Source organism: Rattus norvegicus, chromosome 13, assembly GCF_036323735.1.
Source record: "Rattus norvegicus strain BN/NHsdMcwi chromosome 13, GRCr8, whole genome shotgun sequence".
In the NCBI taxonomy this organism is placed as follows: domain Eukaryota; kingdom Metazoa; phylum Chordata; class Mammalia; order Rodentia; family Muridae; genus Rattus; species Rattus norvegicus.
Window position 1 is genome coordinate 106288986 of NC_086031.1, and position 15789 is coordinate 106304774.

The following is a 15789-nucleotide window of genomic DNA, read 5'->3' on the forward strand; positions in this document are numbered from 1 at the left end:
CACCCAGCCAGGTGTGCTGATGGTCTCCTTATCCCCAGTACTCAGGAGGCTAAGGCAGGAGGATTGAATTTGAGGCTAGCCCGAGCTACACATTGAGACCCTGTCTCAAAAAAATCCAAACCCAACCCAACTAAACTGAAACCCAGGAAAACAAACCAGAACTAAGCTGCAGGTATGGATGTCAGTGGGCAGCTGCTCTGTTAACTCTGTTTCCTAGAGGTTGGCAGTCACATCTGTAAGGTGGTGGCTTCTACTATGCAGCTGATCTACAGAGTACGAGTGGCTGACTTGCTGCACCACATGAGACCCAATACTCTGACAACCAGATGGTCAAGCTGCACACAATGAAAGGTGTTTTTGTCTATCAAGTTTTTAGCATCAGTGAGATTGAATTGTTTTCTTCCTATCCACTTAAATCAGCTTTTAACATTATGCTTTCAGACTCTAGGTCTCTCTGTTCTATTTAATGCTAGTCATTTTCCTCCTGGTATTCACAAGCCTTTTTATGTTTTTGAACTTGTACGTGTGTGCATGCTTGCTTGTATATGTGTATGGGTGTACATGTGCATGCATGCATGTCCAAGCAGAGGCCAGAAGTTGATAGTAGCTGCCTTCCTCGATCCTCACTTTGTTTGCCGAGGTAGTCTCCCACTGAAATAGGATCTCACAGATGCTGGGCAGCTGGCTCTGGGGTTTTCCTCACCTCTGTCTCATGAGCTTTATGTGGGTTCTGGAACTTGAACTCCAGTCCTCATACTCACCCAGCGAGCTTCTTATCCTCAGCCATTTTGACAACTCCATTTTGACTGCTATGACTTTTCTTTCTAGTCTTTCTCCTCAGTGAGGTCTTACGGGGAATCTTCTAATCAGAGGCACCAGATTTCTGTCCAGCCTTTTGGGGAGTTTGGGGTCAGTAGCTAAAGGCTTCAGTAGTATGATGTGGGGTTTCATATGTTGGAAGATGGGTTCTTTGGATAGTTTATGTCTGTTGGTTGGTCTGAAAACCTAGCATTCCTAGATTCCCATTTGTCTCTTTTATCATGTTCCTGCATATACTCAGGAGGCTGTGTGGTTTTCTTAAAACAATAATAGTTATCACGGATGAGCCAATTCAGCAAACGTTTATGTGCTTACTCTTATGCTGGTCATTTTTTCAAACAAGACAATCAAGAAACCTTACTTCTGCATACAATCCCTGCAGCTCTGGCCAGTGTGTTACCCCCACTTCTGTCCCCCACGCAGTGTGTGACAACGTGGTTTGAGGGTGGCTGGTGGCTGTGTCTCTGGAAGCTTGCAGAAGCTGTGCAGTTAGAGATGCCCAGGGGGTTGGGTCCTGCAGCACTGCTGCTGTCCAGTGCTTGCAAAAGGAGCTGCTGGCCAAGTAGCTATTGACTCTGCAGGTGGCTAAGCCCTGGCCATAGTTCAGCTGGGAAATGGCTCCTGCACCCCAGGAGCAGCCCAGTGTGGAGACAAATCTAATAGGTAAAGCTGCCACATTTTCCCATTTTCCAGATGGCTCATCTTTTCCTTATTCTATGAAAGAGTTGCTGATGTGTTGTGAATGTTGGTCTTAAATGAAACACACACTGAGAGCTATCGGCCTTGTTAAAATTCTTTCTTTCATGTTTATGGACTTAAAAAAAACCCCACAACATATACAATTGAAAACAGTTTGGAGACAGGGTCTCACTATGTAACTCCAGAGGGGACTGAATCCCTGTAGATCAGGCTGACCTCGACTTCACAGAGATCTGCCCACTTCTGTCTCCAGAGTGCTAGGTTTAAAAGCAGGCACCACCACATCTAGCAGATGTGAATTTTTTTTGTCAGTGTTTTTCTTTATGTTTCTGACTTTTATAGAACAACTAGGGAACTCATTTCCTTACCCAAGTAATAAAAGCACTCTCCATTTTCTGCTCTGCTATCCAAATAGTTGTGTTAAAATATCCTTTAGAATATTAAACAATTTGAAATATATTTTATATATTATACGAGGTTAGCATTTAAACTTTATACAGTGCTCATTCAATTGTCATAGTATTATTTATTAAATAGTTCACTTCTTTCCGATTTAAAACTCCCTTTTCTTCTTTTGTGTGTGTTCATACGTGTGTGTGTGTGTGCACTTGCTTGTGTGTGTTCTTGCATGTATGTGAGTATGAATTCATGTGTGTTCATGTCTGTGTAGGTGTGTGTGTATCTGTGTTCACGTGTATGAGTGTGAATGCAGGTGTGTGTGTGTGTGCGCATATGTGTGGAGGTGAGAGGACAGTCTCAGTGTTGTTCTGTAAGAGTCATCAGCTTGTATTGTGAGACAAGTCTCTTACTGGCCTAGAGCTTTCTGAGCATGTGTGACCCACTATAGCCAACTTCTTTATATCAGTTATGGGGTCTGAATTCAGAGGCTCAGGCTTGTGTAGGTTTGTCATCTGAGCTGTCTTTGAAGCCCTGCCCTTCTCTTTCCACAATAAACCCTCGCATCTATGTCTTCTTGTCCTTCTGTAGTGCATTTGCCGTGTGGATTGGATGCAGAACCTTTCACTTGACGTTTGTGTGCTTACAATAGGGTTAAAGTTACAGTCACTATTCCACCTCAGGTGTAAACTGAGGCGTAAACGCTAGCTTGTCAGAGCCTGGCTCATTGCAAGTACTCCATAAAGGATGCCCTCCCCTTCCCTTCTCTTCTGTTTTTTCCCCTTCCCCTCCCTTCCTCTTCTCTGTCCTTCCTTCCCCTGTGTCCTTCCCTCCTCTCCCCTTCCCTTTCTTTTCTTTCCTTGCCTTCCTTTCTTCTTTTTCTTTTCTTGAGACAGTTTTTTTTTTCCTTTCTTTCTGTATAGCCCTGGCTGTCCTGGAATTCACTATGTAGACTTGTAGACCAGGCTGGCCTCAAATTCAGAGATCTGCTTGCTACTGCCTCCCAAGTCCTGCGATTAGAGGCATGTGCCGCCACCACCCCACAAGGATGATGTTTCCATAATTGTGTGTCTTGCAAACAGTCCTGCTGGTGGTTGATAACCATTGTCATTGTCTCCCTCCCCCAAGGCCATGCTTACACCTTTATTTTTCTATCCCAGTCGAATTCCAGTTTATTAAGCTCTCAGGAAAAGCACACGAAGCCCTACCATGATTCTGACTGAAACTGCATTCTATTTATCCATTGAGCAGGAGGTCTGACATCTCACCCAGCTGTACTCTCACCTACAAATGGCGTCACTCCTTTCAGTTATTTAGATTTTGCTTTATGCTCTCTAATTATGTGGAGGGCTAAGGGTTGGTTTTCCTAGTTTTCTCCTTGCTGCCTCCCATTTCTGTATTTAATATTTGTCTTAGTGGAAGTTAGCCCTAGACCCAACAGTCTGTTCCTGCAGAGGCTGCTGGTCCTAAGTCCTGTTTCTAGGCCCAGCATGATGCAGCTCTTCCCAAGAGCCGCTCAAAGTGGCTCGGTCTGTTCTGCTGCTGTTGAATGTAATTGGAGGCACAGAGGTCGGGTTATACCTAAGGAGGCCCGAAAAGGGTGATGGGAGCCCAGACATCTCTCTCTCACACATCAAAGCCAGTGTCACGTTATCTGGCTACTAGAGTTGAGGACTTACCAGGACCAGGTCACGTGGTAGGGATGTTACTTCTTTAGACATGAGAATCAGAGCTAATAAGGTCTGTGACCTGGAACTCACCGTCTTGACCATCCTTTCCCAGCAGCAGCAGCAGCAGCTGCCTCTCCACTGGCAACACTACCAGGTTCTGCCTTCCTAGGCTTGCACATCTATCTTCCTTAGCATAGCAGTGGGGCATCAAATGTTTGCTTGTCTCTGCAGTGCTTATCTGGGCTCTGATATGTCCTGGCCTGAATCATGATAGGGTAGTCCTGCTGCATTTCTGGGTTCTGAGGCCTCCAGAACCCATGTGATCTGGCTTCTGCCAGCAGGAAGACCAACCTGACTCTCCTTAGGCCCTCCAGACAGGGAGAAGTGAGCCTGGATGGTGGGACTCCAGGCTCTAGAAGGTTCATTTCTACGTGAAGCAACTCTTTCTTTCATCTGTTGAGAGTCTGAGTGTTGTTGCACTAGATGAAAATGCTTTTCTGTGAGGAGGGACAGGGTTGGATTCTCTGGTCCATGCTGGAAGAATCCGGTTCTTTTTGGAACATTTCCAGACTTGAAAAGTCAATCCATTCCACTTGCTTTCTTAGTGATAGTTTGGGATGGAGGTAGGCCCGAGTGTCTTGGAAGACACTGCCCTAGAACTGATGTCTTGAGCCCCAGTCATCGGTCCTAGAGCATCCACCCTTCTAGTTTGCTGCACAGCTAAGCGATGGTGACTGCCTGGTCTACAACATACCACTGGGACGGGCATGCAGGGAAGGTAGATGGGGATAGTAGGTCGAGATTCCTGTCCACACACTGGACTATGGTCTATTCAAGGAAGAAGTCTCCAGAGTTGTTATGTTTTGGGGGAGGGCATTTCCATGTCCATCATCAGAACCAACTGAGATGTAGGAATTCAGCTGTGGAGATGAAAAAATGTCACCGTCGTGACTGAGAAGGCTGATCCTGTGGTTGCAGATTGTGTTTGTGGGAAAGGTTTCAGCCCTGCAGGTACACAGACTTATCTACCCATCACAGGTAACACCAGAGAATTGTAGGCCTCTCCTCCCACCAGCCATCACCCTGTCCTTTCTGTTCCTCCCACTGTTTATAAAACGGGGAGCAGAATGAAGAGGAGTTAGTGTCTCCTAAATTACCAATCTACGAGGAAAGGCCTTGAGGTCACACGGACAGAAATACCTCCAATGGAAATCGCACACCAGGAAAAGGAGGTTCCTCCCTCCTTACCAGACCTGGAGATCACCTTGGGATGAACTCCAAGGCAATGTGAACTTTTGATGCCAGCTCTCTAGGCAGATGGGAGGGGGTGGGGTTGGCCATCAGAACGATGTGTAATCAGGGGCATTTGTTTCTAGAACAGATAGCTGGGTGGAGAGGGCACACAGCTTACACAGGTGGCTCTGTTGAAATGAGAGGAAGTCATGATGAGCTTGATCTGTGGGAGAGTGGCAAAGGCTCCCCAATATGGTGGATCTCAAGACCTCAGAGTCCTGGGTTCTCACAAGCCTTGGCAGTTGGGATATAACAGATAGGTGGTACAGCCCTGCTGAATGCGCCAGAGACAGGGCCCAGCTGGTTCTAGCAGTACAGATGAGGCTTGGAGGACCAGACTGAAGCCTCAGGAAGCTGGGCTAGGAGGATGGAGAGGTGAGGCTTCCAGTCTCCTCACAGATGTGTCTCCTCGCATCTGGTTTGACATTAGCATGACAAAGTGGCAGTGTTCCTGATTTGGAGTTTTCTTTGGAGGAAAAGAAGGTGGTTTCCTGACTTGTTTGCTCTGGGTGGCCATCTAGAATATGGCCAGGTGTGGCATGGTGCTATCTTGCTGTCTTCAGTGCAGAAGAGTTCGGGTCCCACAGGTTCTGCAGAGGAGCCTGAAGGTGCAGTTACAGAAACCTTTTAAAACAGAGGATAATTCCAAGGTCGTATTGTTGTGATTTTGGAGTACTATTCTTTCTGTACTATGGCTTTCTTTCAAAATGTGCTTTTCTCAGGGTGGCATTATAATCTATAGGCTTTCTCAGAGCGCCGAGAAACTGGCAGTTAAAATTATACAGAGGGAAACATTCACCATGAATGTGTACTTCAGTAACTAAGATGTAGGGAGGACATAATTTCATTTGCTTGTTTTCTCAATGCTTATACATGTTAGGATTACATGTTATCCATACTTATAACATGGTATACATGTTAGGGGTATCCACACTTACATGCATGCTAAACATGTTAGGAGTATCCATGCTTACGTGCATGCTATTCACGTTAGGGGTATTCATATTTACATACATGTTATACATGTTAGGGGTATGCATACTTACATGTTATACATGTTAGGGGTATCCATACTTAACATACATGCTATACATGTTAGGGTTATCCATATTCACATACATGCTAAACATGTTAGGGGTATCCATACTTGCATGCTATACATGTTAGGGTTATCCATACTTACATACATGCTATACATGTTAGGGTTATCCATACTTACATACAGGTGAGTGATATATTCAAGTCAATTAGCTAGCTTTTATCAAGGTGAACAACTAACTCCAATGTCTGTCCGTCCAGAGGCGTGACCCTGAGATTGCATTCATTTTCTGCTCTGTTCTTAGAAATGACATGAAATGCTGAGCACAGTGCCTGGACCACAAGGCAAAATAGCTATGGACTTCATTTTGAAAATGTTACTGTCCTAATTTCATTTCTGTTGCCGTGATGCAATATCCTGACAGAAAGCAACTCTGGGGAACAGGGCTCACTTCTGCCTGTAACTCCAGGTTATGTCCATGGCTGTGGGGAAGTCAAGGCAGGAATTTCAAATACCTGGAACATCACACCCATAGTCAAGGGCAGAGAGAAACGATAGCGTGTGCACCCATTGGCTTGCTCGCTTGTGCTGAGCTTGGCTCTCCACTCAAGTAGCAGTCCAGGACTCTGTGAGGTGCCACTCATGGTAGACGAGGCCACATCAATTAACGTAATTAAGACAGTCCCCACAGATGTGCCCACAGGCCAACCCAGCATAAACACTCCCTCACTGAGACTCTCTTCTGAGGGGGAGTCTAGGTTGTATCAAGTTCTCAGACATAGTAGTCACAGCTGTAAAACAGAACACAGAATGCCTCAAGTATGAAAAAAACGTGACAGCTGCTTATGGAGTTCCTTTATGGCAGATGCTATGTAGAAGAATGTACATGCCATAGCTTTGTGTCTTCTTCTCTTTTGAAGCACAAATAGCTTGTTACTTCTTGGCGAGATGTCCTATACAAAACGAAAGGCGGTTGTTTGCTTTTACTAATTATTGTTATCTTTGGAAGCTAAAGAAAGACCATGCAGGTATTTGCAGGGTGGGGTCCTCACTAAGAAATCGGGAGAAGGGGCACGACTCAGTGCTTCTGAGGAGGACAGTAATGGTGAGAACTGGTTCACACCCTTCAGGCCAGGATAGACAGTCCTCGAAGCCTTGATGTTCGACCTCAGACCTTAATGTTACCACAGTTGAGCATGGAGTGTTTGATCTGCCTTGGCAACCTCTCCTGGTTGTTTCCTGTTTGCTGTTGTCTGGGACCTTTTTGGACTTCAGTTTGAGGGAGAAGGACTTAAAAATTCAGTGTTTGGCCCATGCTTGTTCGAGCATGTGCATAAGGCTGAAGTTTCACAAGCTTCTCATGATCAGTGAGGCTCTTTAGCCATGGAGAGAGTCTGTGGTGGTCTGCAGAGTCTACTCGGCCTGTGCTTTTTAACTGTTGTTAGTTCACCGCATCTGAGTCTCTTCCATGAGCGCTGATGATATTTTCAAGCCATTTTCTGTTTTACGAGGGTTCAGACACAGTACTTACAAGATTACGTGACTGTGAGAAAGTCTCCCACTGTGTAGTCACCCTGTACTTTTTTGTCCCAGCAAGAAAAAAGCTATGGTGAGATTCTCCCACACTGCAGGTAACGGGAACATTTAGCAGTGAGTTAATTAATATTTGTGCCTGTTCACTCCTGAGCCCTTGATTCTCTGGCCTCTCAGGTGAGGATGCAAACAGTTGACCACCCTTTTGCTGTTCCTTTCAGGGACACCTGTGTGGTTTTTTGTGAAGATCGCTCCAATCAGGAACGAACAGGATAAAGTGGTTCTGTTCCTTTGCACTTTCAGTGACATAACGGCATTCAAGCAGCCCATTGAGGACGACTCCTGCAAAGGTTCGTACCCCTGACCTGTGCAAGTGCACTCTCGTGTACCCCTGACCTGTGCAAGTGCACTCTCGTGTACCCCTGACCTGTGCAAGTGCACTCTCGTGTACCCCTGACCTGTGCAAGTGCACTCTCGTGTACCCCTGACCTGTGCAAGTGCATTCTTGCTTTTGCTACAGAGAATTTGAGGTTGCCAAGGCAATCTTCTGCAGAGATCAGGATTTAAATCTTAGTTTGTGTCAGGTGCTGTGTCATTCTGCAGTGTGCTTGGGGAAGAGAGAGAGAGAGAGAGAGAGAGAGAGAGAGAGAGAGAGAGAGAGAGAGAGAGAGAACACGCATTTGGTAAAGCATTTAAAAACTCACCGTTCCATAGTTACAGTTGGATGGAAGAAGGCAGCCCAGCACGTCTCACCTCATGGGGACTTCCAGGTTTTCTTCCCTTTCCTTCCATCCCTTCCCCCACTGGAGACTGAACCCACGGCCCTGTGCACGCCAGGCAATTACTTCCACCAGGCTATGAAGCACCTGACGGGTTTCACAGTTGCCCACACGGGGCAGGCAGGATGGCTTACCTGACTTTCTTGTGGATATCTTTGGGCCTGACTTGTGGATGGTTGCAGACTCTTTAGATTAAAAACTAGAAGTGAGGGAGCAATGAACATGGGGGACGGGGAGGTGGGCCAGAAAACCGAGATGTTGGTAATTGGCTGTGTGTCTGCTACGTTCTTGAAACCAAAAAGTGGGCTGAATGTACTTATCTGAGCAGTCACACAGCCACCCAGTACCATGCTCCGAACCACACCTATGTGTCTACGTGAGACTTACGTGTGCCTGGTCGAATCACATCTGCGGCTGGTCAGTTGATAGGCAGTCATCACTGAAGCCAGGGGCTAGAGTAACATTTCGTAGGGGTCATTTGATCAGCCGAACAGCCTTAGGTTTTAGCCGGACTGGGGTAGCCAGACCATGGGTGTGCATTGTTTGGAAAGCACTGGAGGCTTTGGAAAGGCGCCTGCAGGATGGCTGGGCGAGCTAGGCTCCTGCACTAGCTCACTGGGGTAGCAGACAGTGGGCGTCAGTCATTGTTTCACACCCTCTCCTGCAGTTGGCATTCAGTCAGCCATGAACCCAGCAGTGCTTCACGTAGCCCAGCTACCTGGCTCTGTGGTTGGCTTTCTCCTCCAGTGCTCCGCTCTCGAGGCTCCCTGGGGTGTAGCTGAGCCGTGCCAGTGGAGTCCAGGGGAGAGACAGCCTGGCACTTCTTACCCTAGATGTGACAAAGACAACGTTAAAGAAGCAGCGTAGGGGAAAGAAGCCTGGTTTGGGCCATGTCAAAGTGTTTTCTACGGAGATGCGGTGGTGTGTAGCTGTTGTTGTTGTTATTAATATTAATAATATTATTATTCTGGTAGGAAAGGCATACCCTTCTGAGAGTGCTTCTCATCCAGATCCACAGAATTCATGAGTCAGTGTGGTGGTGGGAGACTCTCTCAGGTCCATTTTCCACGAGTCATGGGCTCCATTTATTTAGCCTAACCTGCTCCCATGGTGCATTGTGTTGCTGATGAGAATCTCGGTGTACACAGCAGTGCATTCCCTGCCGCCCACCCCAACTATTCCAGTAGCCAAGGTAACTTCTTGTAGCGTGTCAAACCTATTTTGTCAATGAAATGACACAAGTAACATGTGGCTTTATTTGTAGGCAATCTAGAACACACACATACACAACACATATTCACATGTAAACACCTATGCAGAAACATACATCTTTACATATGCACACATACATGCAATATATGCAAGTGCACATATGTATAGATATCCCACCACATACACATACATGCACACACATGTCTAAACACATATACATGCTCACACACATTAGCTTTCAATGTGGGAATCCTGGTAGGGAACCCAGCTTCATGCTACCTGGAAGTCCAATGCTGTATTCTGATTCTCACACTTCCTCTGTCACAATATGTATACCCCGCTGTGGTGTGGTGGTGGCCTGCTCGGGACAAAGTCAGATTTCATATTAGCCTGTTTATGATGGAAAAGCCTGGGAGTTGGTGAGACCTCCTGAATTGTCAGGCTGTAAACTTCAGTTCTGACTGCAAGGATCTGACGCAGATGCTACCGTGTGGCTGGACTGCTCTGACGTGGGTTTGCTTTCTGGAGATATGCTCTTGGTTCAATCTCCCTGACCCTGCTGTGTTTTCAGTTCAGTGCCTCGGTCAGCAGCAAGTCTTCAGCTTCCTGCTCTCCAGGGCTTGTTTAGAACTCACGTATGAACTAGACTGGAAGCGAGGAGAAGGTAACACACAGAAAGCTCCCCAGTAGCCTCAAGGACATAGCCTACTATCTGATTAGTTCTTTAAGTCATGTTTGTTCAAATTGTATTTCAAATTTCTTGGCCTTGGCTGTGTACTTCCCAATCTGAGTACCTGGGTGGCGTGGGATGCGCCCTGGGAGTGGTTCAGGAAGCCTGCTTGTGCCTAATATCTCTCTCTGAATAACTAACATACAGATGTCAAACCACCAGCTAATAGAGAGTTGACTATTTTGCCTGGAGTCCCCAGCACTACTGTTGGGGTCTGGGCTGGGTCCCTAGACTCCCTTTATTCCCTTTATCTCTGTGGCACCTTCCTCCTTCATTCTGCTGTCCACTTTGACCAATTTCCTAACTCTGACTAAAGTGCCACACACGTGCCACACACACGCCACTGAGCAGGGACTAAAGGTCAAGCAGGGCTGTCTGTTGGATAACCGGCGGGTGGGTAATGGCTGGGCTCTGAGAGGAATACCTCATGGTCCAACTGTTGCTCTGTCTCCCTCCGCTTCTTGCGTGGAAGGCAGGCGGCAAAGCCGTTGCTTTCCTCTCAGTGGAGCTTGAGGCTTGAGCAGACGTGAAGTGTGGGCTTTGGCTACCGCTTCTCCATTGCTCGCAAGGACGAGTCACCCACCCTCTTGCTTTCTTGTAACTTGTGGCAAAGGTGTAGGCCCACCTGTCTATTTGAACCTGACCAGAGGTGGTGTACGAGGAAAGGGAGAGCCAAGATTACAATTCTGGGGGATGAGGGCTCCTTCCTGGGCACGCCAATGAGATGCTCTTGAGTCAGACACAGTACAGTCTTTCTGCTGCCAGTGCTCACAGAGAGGAGAAGCCGCTGAAGCTAACCTCAGTAACTGTAGTTACGGGAGCTGCTTAAGCAGCCGTCGTAGACTTTTCACGTTTGCACATTGATGGGGGAAATATTGGAAGGGACCTTTTAGGGCGCAGACAGTGTTGCACGCGGGCTACTCATGTGTATCCACTGTTCAGTGTCAGTGTTGCTCTGAGGTAAAGGAGAACCTGTCTCTGAAAGAGATATTTAAAAGTCCCAGTCCACAGTTCCCGTGGCATATCCCACTGAACTCAGTCAGATGTCAGTGCCCCCTGCAGGCTGTCCCTCCTGCTGACCTGAGTGGAGCTCCAACAGCCCAGCCACCTTGCTGCAGGGATCTGCATCCCTCTTCCTGGCACGCGGTGGTGGGGATGTGTAGATAACATTGTATTCATCGACACCTGGTGCTTCTGGAGCAAAGTAAGAGCCTGTTTGCTTGTCATATTGACCAAAGCTCTTCAGATCAAAGACTTTTAAAGTTATAGGAAAACCCCGGCACTCCTCCCTTGTCCCACAGTCCTCTGGACTCTAGGTCAGTCCTGGGAAGGTGCTCCAGGGTGAAACTTAGAAGACACAGTTTCTGTGGAAGGTGCCGACTATTTCTAGAGGCCGAGGGATGGGGATTAGTCAGTTGCCTCCTCTCAGCGTCACAGACAGTAACACTTGCACGCTTTGCTTATTTGCTGTGCACCGGAACACGTGTGTTTGGAGATTCTGGTCTTGAGACCTGACAAGCTTTCAGAGGTCTCATGGGACAGCTGCCTGGTCAAAACCTTGATTCAGATGTTGCCTGTTGTATTTGGGGGGACTTTAAGGGCAGCCAGGATTGTTTAGACTTTTTAGATTCTCAGAAACACCTGTCCTCCATGACCTTCTCCTCACCATAAAGATAAAATCAGCCTTTACCTTCCCTAGATGCTGGTTATTCATTTCCCGGTCTTGGGCAAGGCAGTGCAATGCTGGGTAGTTTGTAGCTCAGTTTCTGCAAGATCAGAGGATGGAGGAGTTGAGACGACCCTGAGGAGAGTTGTCCAAGGCAGAGAACCATCCCTGTCATTTGGTGTGAGTCCAGGGAAGAGCGTTGCCCAGAGGAGAAGTCTGCACTCTAGATACTTTCTCCCAAAGCACTCCAGGCTTCCTTTCCTCATTGGTAGAGTTCCCCGAAACTGCTCTACTGTGTCTCAAGGCTGCGATCAGAATGGACCTCAGGTGTGTTAGAAAAGCAAGTTGCCGCTTAAAGCTCGATACTTCTGGGTTCTTTTCTGAGCAGCTGGTCTTGCTTGCCTTCAGGCATGTGAGATGCTCTCATCAGAGCTCCAGACGGCCTCAGTCATTGTCCTGTGGTGTTGCTGGATGAGAATGCCCGTGTTCTCTTAGTGTGTGTGGCTGACCTTGTCTTTGTGTTCTTCTGCCTGCTTCAGGTTGGGGGAAGTTTGCTCGACTGACGAGAGCTCTGACAAGCAGCAGGGGAGTCCTGCAGCAGCTGGCCCCCAGTGTGCAGAAGGGTGAGAATGTTCACAAGCACTCGCGCCTGGCAGAGGTAAGGGTGGGTGTAGCCCATCAGCCTTACTTCCTGGGGGTGTGTGTGCTGAGAATATGGCATGGCGTAGAGATGCTGTGCCTGTATGAAAGGGGACCTTTGGGACCTCCAGCCTCTGAGCTGGCACTTTGGTTTGTCTAGGCTCCATAAAGCATGCTGTATAAAACGGGGAAGGGATCCACCTGCTTTGATCCTCACACTTTGGTATGTGTAAAGGCAGGCTAGAGACAGCCCTGTGTTCAGACTCGCCAGAGATTACAGGCATCAGTTCGCATTTAGGACACGGCAAAGAGCTGGAAGTGCTTCTCATTTGTAAAGGATGCCATTAAAATTTTTATAAGTCATAGACAATTTTGTTATTTGAGCAATGCAGACTATTCAAGGAAAACACGAGACAAGAACCAAAAGGAAGGAGATAAAAATCCCCCGTGATCTCTGGCCATATAGCAGCATTTTATTCTTTGTGTGTTTAATACTTTCCTTATGTACATTCCACTTCCTGAGGAGGAAAACTCCACAAGCAAATGTTATGGGATTGAGCCCTGTCTGAGAATGACTGTGTCTTCCTTTCTTTACTTTATATATCTACAAATCCCTTTGCAGGTTAGTAAATGTTCTTTAAGTTGTTGATCTAATAACCTCTGACATTAGGACCAATTGAGGAGGTGGTATTCTTCCCTTTGCTGGAGTGTGTGAAGGGCCCGACACCACGAGAAGTGTCTGTCAGGCTTAATGCACCCTCATCTCCACACACCACCTTCAGTCAGGCCTGATCTTCACTCTCAGTGAGATTCTCCGGATCTTCATGCCTCATCAGCAAACCTCCGTCTTAGCGTAAATTTGTCAGCGTAAGCTCTCAATTTGCCTGGAGATAGCGAGTCAGCTTTTGAGCAGTGGTTAAAGGTATCGCCCTACTGGCCTAACCTCCGTCTTCCAGTTTTGCTAAGGGAGAAGTTCTCAGCATTCTGAGCTCCTGTGTGTGCCCTGCACATGTTTGTGCAGTGTGTGCTGGGTAAGTTTATAACACAGGCACCATAGGAGCTTTGGTAACTTTTTCCAAAAGTGGGAACATGTGGCTTGTTGAAGGAAGTCATTTGGATGGCGGCAACAACTTTTGATTTTGTCATGATGTTTCTTAGCCTATGACTAAAAGATTACTAAACAAGGGTTTGCAGTTCACAGATGAGTTTTCTCTGTTTCTTCTTGTGGGTGATGTCCCTGCTCACCGTGGCACAGTCTTTCTTGCTTCTGTGCTGTTTCTTTTATGTATGTCATAGGCTGGCTCTGCCCATTGGTGTCTAAGTGTCAACTCTTTCTTTGTAAATCTTTGCTTAAATACCGTTTCTCCAAGCAGCAGTCAGGATTTTACTTGAGAAATAGCTAAGAGATTTACCACAAGGAGCTAACCTGTATGATTGTGGCGTTTGGTGATACAAGTCCCAGATCCCTATGACTGGTCAGCAGACTAGGTCCTCTCAGGAGGCGACAGAGTTCATGGGTAAAATCCTTCTCTAGAACGTGGGTGCTCAGCTCACTTTCTCCTTGTAATTCACTCTGAGATCTCAGCCCATCCCAGGTGGGTCTTTCTCATTTCACTCTCTGGAACCCCTTTCACAGACACACGGACAGATGTGTCTCTGGGTGATTCTCAAGCCTGTCAAATTGACAGTCATGATGAGCTGTCGTGTCAGGAGCTCAGCCTTCTGCTTTTGAGGCCTTTCCTCAGGTTGTGTGAGTCCTGTCACATTCCAGAGGGCATCACCTTCCCCTCGTTAACTGGCTAGATGTCGATGAGGTAGAGGCACGTACTTCACAGGAACACTTAAACCTGTGTTTTCTTGACAACCGGCTGCCAGGGCTTAGCTGAGCAGGCACAGAAGTAACTTTCTGTTCCCCTGTCAGTGGCATGCTCACAAATTTCCTTAAGCCACACCGATAAAGTCACACTTTTGTATTTTATGGTCCTTGTCCCATGCTCAGTGTAGGACACCACTCTTACCCAGAAAGGGACACTGCATCTTCAGTAATGCTGACTCTGCTCACTTATTTCCATATGAGAGCATGCATGGGTGTACGTGCAGGTGCATGTGCCTGTATGCAAGCTCAGGTGACTGAAAAGGATATGGAGGGTCCTCTGACACTTCCTCCTAGTCTTTTGAGTCAGGGCCTCTCCTTAAACCTAGGTCTTACATCTTCCTACCTGAGTTAGAAGCCAGCGAGTCCCAGCATCCTTCTGTGTCTCCCTGCCTTACACTTGGTGCTGTGGGCTTGCGGCTAATGGCTGGTACGGTACCTAAGTGCCGGGATTGGAACTCTGCTCCTCAGCACAACTGTTCTTATCACCGAGTCATCCCTTCACCCCCAAGCCTACTTCTTTGCTGCGTTTGTTGCTTGAGGTGGATCCTAAGCTTTTAGAACCCAGCAGCACTTAGATGCTGCTCTGTGGTGTTCCTTAGTTTGTAGAAATTGATTTACAAAGAAGGACATGATCTAGTATCTTGTCTACCTGTCTGGTCCCCTTGGTTCCAAAATGAGGCAAGAATCCAGGACTTGTTCTAGGGCAAGGTTCAGCTGGCGACTTAGTAATTTTATTCATCTTTTCAATATAGATTAATTTTAGGTTTTGTTGATTTTTCTCTGCTGACTTTGTTTGTTTTTCCCCCCATTTTCCACTTCATTGTTTTCTGTCTAGATTTAGTGATTTATTTTAGTTTTCTTACTTTTGATTTAATTTTCTCTGTCTAGTTTCTTAAAGCAGATGTTTTGATTTCTGATTTTGATCTTTCTTTTCTAATACCTTAAACTATCAGAAATTTCCCTCTATCAAAACATGTTTTGCCTTTAGCTAAAATATGTTTTCATTTAGTTAAAAACACACCTTGATTTATTTATGTATGCGTGTCTGTGTGGGTGCACACATCCATGCACACTTAGAGGCCAGAGGAGGACATCAGGTGTCCCGCTGTGTTACTTCCTACCTTCTTCCTTTGAGACAAGGCCTCTCACTGAATCTGGAGCTAGCCTGGTGACCAGCAAGCCACAGCAATCCTCCTGCCTCTACCCCTGGCATGCTGGTGCTACAGGGGTGTGTGTGGCCACACCCAGATTTTTATGTGGGTGCTGTAGGTTTGAACTCAGGACCTCATGCTTGCAAAGCAGGTGCTCTTACCAGCCGGGGCCATCTCCCAGGCCTCCTCACGGTGCTTGCCTCACAGACTTAGATTCTGTCATTAGGCGCCTGTGTAGCATTGTTATGTGTCCTTGGAGAACTGGCTCCCTGGGCCTTGATGAAGTT

General features: G+C 47.0%; 1 protein-coding gene across 2 annotated transcripts in view; it reads left to right on the forward strand.

Annotated features, from left to right (window-relative positions):
* The window catches only part of Kcnh1 (potassium voltage-gated channel subfamily H member 1), a 302612-nt gene that overhangs the window by 35885 nt on the left and 250938 nt on the right, over positions 1–15789 (forward strand). For both annotated transcript variants that reach the window (XM_017598933.3, NM_031742.3), the window contains exons 4-5: positions 7671–7799; positions 12376–12494. In XM_017598933.3, the coding sequence (XP_017454422.1) occupies positions 7671–7799; positions 12376–12494 (248 nt within the window). The remainder of the gene's footprint in view (positions 1–7670; positions 7800–12375; positions 12495–15789) is intronic.